Here is a 3,623-nt window from a genome sequence, read left to right on the forward strand (position 1 = left end):
TGGGGGGGCAGTTACATCTTTGGGTTGGATAAGTTGCCATTGCAGTAAAAACTTGCTGGATATTGCCCTGCTGTGGCCCTTTCATAATGAGGATGCTGTTGTGCATGTTTTTTCTTAGAAATACCATTCACCCCTACCCACGTGGGCCTTCACCCCCACCCACATGGAGCCCTGCAAGCCGAGCCAATCTTCGAGTAAACCAGAAGTGACAGGCTGTGGAGCCAGCTAATATTCTCTGACACATGGCATTGGGACCCCCTCACCTCCACTCAACATATCCAGCACACAGCAAATGGAGGAGAACATAGAGCAAAGACCTCCAATAAAGAGGCTCATAGTGAAGCCATGATTAGGCACTGCAAGGATATCAGGGAGCCAGATTACTCCGGAAATGAGTTGGGGAATGTACAAATGAGGATATCAACAAGTGGGTACTTAGATGCCCATTTAGTTTATAGACCTTCTTTCGAGCACACTTTTCCATGCAGCTCAGTTCTGCCTGTTTAAGAAGTGAGAAGTAGTCGAGATAAACCAGTGACATTTTCAGCATGGCATTCAGATTAATGACAAATAGAGGGAACAAAAAAGCTTTTCATCTTTTGCACCAGCGTAAGAAAAAAAGATACAAGCACATTGTAAAGGTCACAGGGACTTACAAGCATAGATAACCAAATTAATTATGCAAAGCCAGGTCTTCAGGAAAATCGCTAAAAGATGCCTGATGAGAGCGGTGCTGTGCGAGTCCAAATCCCCTGGTCACTGTTGCCTATTGCCACAGAAACAAAAGACACCGGAGTGGCTCATAATGAGCCAGGTATACATGTCAATCACATGCAGAGAGCCAAAGCCTGTGACGCACAGAATCTGCAAATCTAATGAACCATTTCCTCAAAATAACCCTGCTTCACATTTCTGAGAATGTTGCTAGAGATAAATATAACAATGAACGGTATGTCATCAGCATATTTGTGTATGAATCAAAGGTAAATGTTAGATATTTCTGTCAGAGATAGAATGTTAAAACCCATAACAAAACAACCAGGTAGACTATACATAGACCTTTTGTATGGGGCTTTTTCTTTTTCAAGGTTTGGTACCCTTAGTTCCAATGAATGGGAATCTTTGTCCTACAGTATACAATTACATTTTGGTTTATAGTGTTTCCAACTGAGTGCCAACAGTTTGACTGTCTTGTTTCTACATGACCATTTTTTTTTGTTATATTGACTTTAATCTCAAAACCCCCACAAAAATAGCTTAAATCACTAGAATAGTCATACAGCAATGTTGTAAATGGAACTATGGAAACTACTATTTCTCATTAACACTATTCCTGTATTTTTCCCGTTTCATTTTCTCCATGTGAATCCTCTGGGCTTTCATGAGAAAACCTCCCAGTCCTTTACAGGGACCTTTGGCTAGCTGGACCTTATCTATAATTGCGTGCAAATGAAGATTTCCAACCACCGCAGAATCAGATCAGAGTCCGATGAGCTAAACAAGGAAGCAAATACAGTGTGGACAGGAGTGTGTGCATGTGTGAGATAGAGGGAGAGAGTATGTGCCTGCCTCTGTCTATTAGCAGGAACAGAGTCTCTGGTGTCACACCAACTTTGTGTTACATGGCCCTCTAGGCTTAAAGAAGAGGCATGCGATGAGCCTATTACTTATGCAAACTGACGTCGCCCATAGAAATACTGTGACTGCCTGTTTGAAGTTAAAAAGATGAGGAAGAGGGAAAAAAAGTACGTGTGCTATCAGGATCACCGGCCGGAAGAATGTAACGCATGCTTATGTATGCAAGAACAGGTACGCGCACACACGCAGTGAAGTGTGACTCACTTTTGCAGTAATGGTTGTATCGTTTGAGGAGAGTGGCATATCCATAGCTGTGTATGGAATCATAACCGAGGCCAGAACCTATCATCCCCATCATTACCATTACCTATGATGCAGCCACACTTATCACAGCAAGGAGGCAAATCACTGCTCCCCACAGGGATGCAAATGATCCACATGTTGCTCAGCAGCTGGGCAAGATGGAGATCCATCAGAAAGAAAACCCAGTTCGCCAATAAACCGCATGCTCGGTTCAGTGCGTTTCTCATCACCACACCACAGAAATATCCTTCTTAAGAAGCCGTTCTGTATATAATTAAGCCCTCAAACATTACTTTCTTAAATCAAGCGAAACAATATGTCAGTGCATTAAGATTATTTCACCATGTGAACTAAATGCACTTATTTTAAGAAGGTTTGATCTTGAACAGAAAGGATAAGGCAGGAGGCTGCGTTGGACTTGATTAATCTTAATTTTGGCAAATACTTAATACTAAATTGAATGGATGAGAAGGAAGAATCCATTGGTCAAATCAAATAGTTCAGTGTCAAATCCAGGCTCTTCAAGGACCTGAGTTTAGATTCAATGAACTACAAATGCAAAACATGCTTTATAACACAGAAAATGATGTGGTAGTGTAGGAGACACTGCTGTACAGGAATATAACTGTGACAAGCAAATGCAGTCTTGAATGGATTTACTCTGACCGCTTTGGTGAATGCGGAACAATTGGTTACATGCTCTCTCAGCTTTTTCCTCTAACATGTTTTGTTTTAATTCAATTATTCTTTGAACACTAATCCCAGCAATCCTCTGACCGATCTGCTGACGCTCAACATGATGCAGCCTCCTGGATTTGGAAAGAGCAGAAAAAAAGGCAGCTTCCTCTCAACTACAAGTAGATTTTAACTAAGTCTATGTAACCCAAAAAAGCATGTGCATAGACCAACAAAACCTACAGATCTCTGGTTACTGACCTTTCCTTGAAGTCGAGGAAGATCTTCCCCAGGCCGCTTCCTCCAGTAACCATGTTCAGGTCGATGGCTCGCAGCAGGGCAAAGTGGACTTTGATTACATCCTGAGGCAACAACACAATCAACATTAGAACATACCCAAATCTAACCTAACTAATCCTTCATACAGAGCTATAGACATAGATAGAACCATACCTATAGAATATAAAGTACATTAGGTATGCAATGATACATTCCTCCTGACACGTTTCTAACATATTGGCTTGGTATGCCCTATGACTCAAATAATTACAGCTGTCTTAGTCTAATGCAGTCTAATGACAATCTGTTTTGGCATATGGAGAAGCTAAATAAAAAATCTAAGTTTGTTGTTGGTGTATCAATTGTTATTCGTTTAACACTGCTAGAGTAGTAAAAGGATAAGGCTGGCCTTATTCAACATTTTACTTATTGCCAACATACTGTATGCCAGGAAGAGAAGTGAAGACCCTAATTGGTAAATCATAGTATCCCAGGATTCAAGCATATGCTCAAAGTCCTTGCTATAATGTTCCATTAGGTGTTAATAGTTTAGTAATTTGCGCATTAGCTCAGTCAATGGGTACTTGGCTTGACCAGAAGGTCACCGGGTCAAGTCCCCTTACAAACCAAGTAGAACTAGAATTATAGCCCATATGCCACAGGAAAGGTTTTCAAAAAGGATGAAAAGAAATTGAATATTTTCTTTTCCCCCACTGTGATGAAACATTGAACCGTGACAGCAAAATCTCGCTGCATAGCAAAGTGTTCATTTTGCATATTGTTACAAC

The 3,623-nt window shown here is 40.9% G+C and overlaps 1 protein-coding gene across 12 annotated transcripts in view; it reads right to left on the bottom strand.

Moving 5' to 3' along the window:
- The window catches only part of vav2 (vav 2 guanine nucleotide exchange factor), a 221,584-nt gene that overhangs the window by 27,487 nt on the left and 190,474 nt on the right, over positions 1-3,623 (bottom strand). For all 12 annotated transcript variants that reach the window (XM_032539326.1, XM_032539321.1, XM_032539324.1 and 9 more), the window contains one exon: positions 2,818-2,918. In XM_032539326.1, coding sequence (XP_032395217.1) covers positions 2,818-2,918 — 101 coding nt within the window. The remainder of the gene's footprint in view (positions 1-2,817; positions 2,919-3,623) is intronic.

This window comes from Etheostoma spectabile, chromosome 16, assembly GCF_008692095.1.
Source record: "Etheostoma spectabile isolate EspeVRDwgs_2016 chromosome 16, UIUC_Espe_1.0, whole genome shotgun sequence".
Lineage (NCBI taxonomy): Eukaryota > Metazoa > Chordata > Actinopteri > Perciformes > Percidae > Etheostoma > Etheostoma spectabile.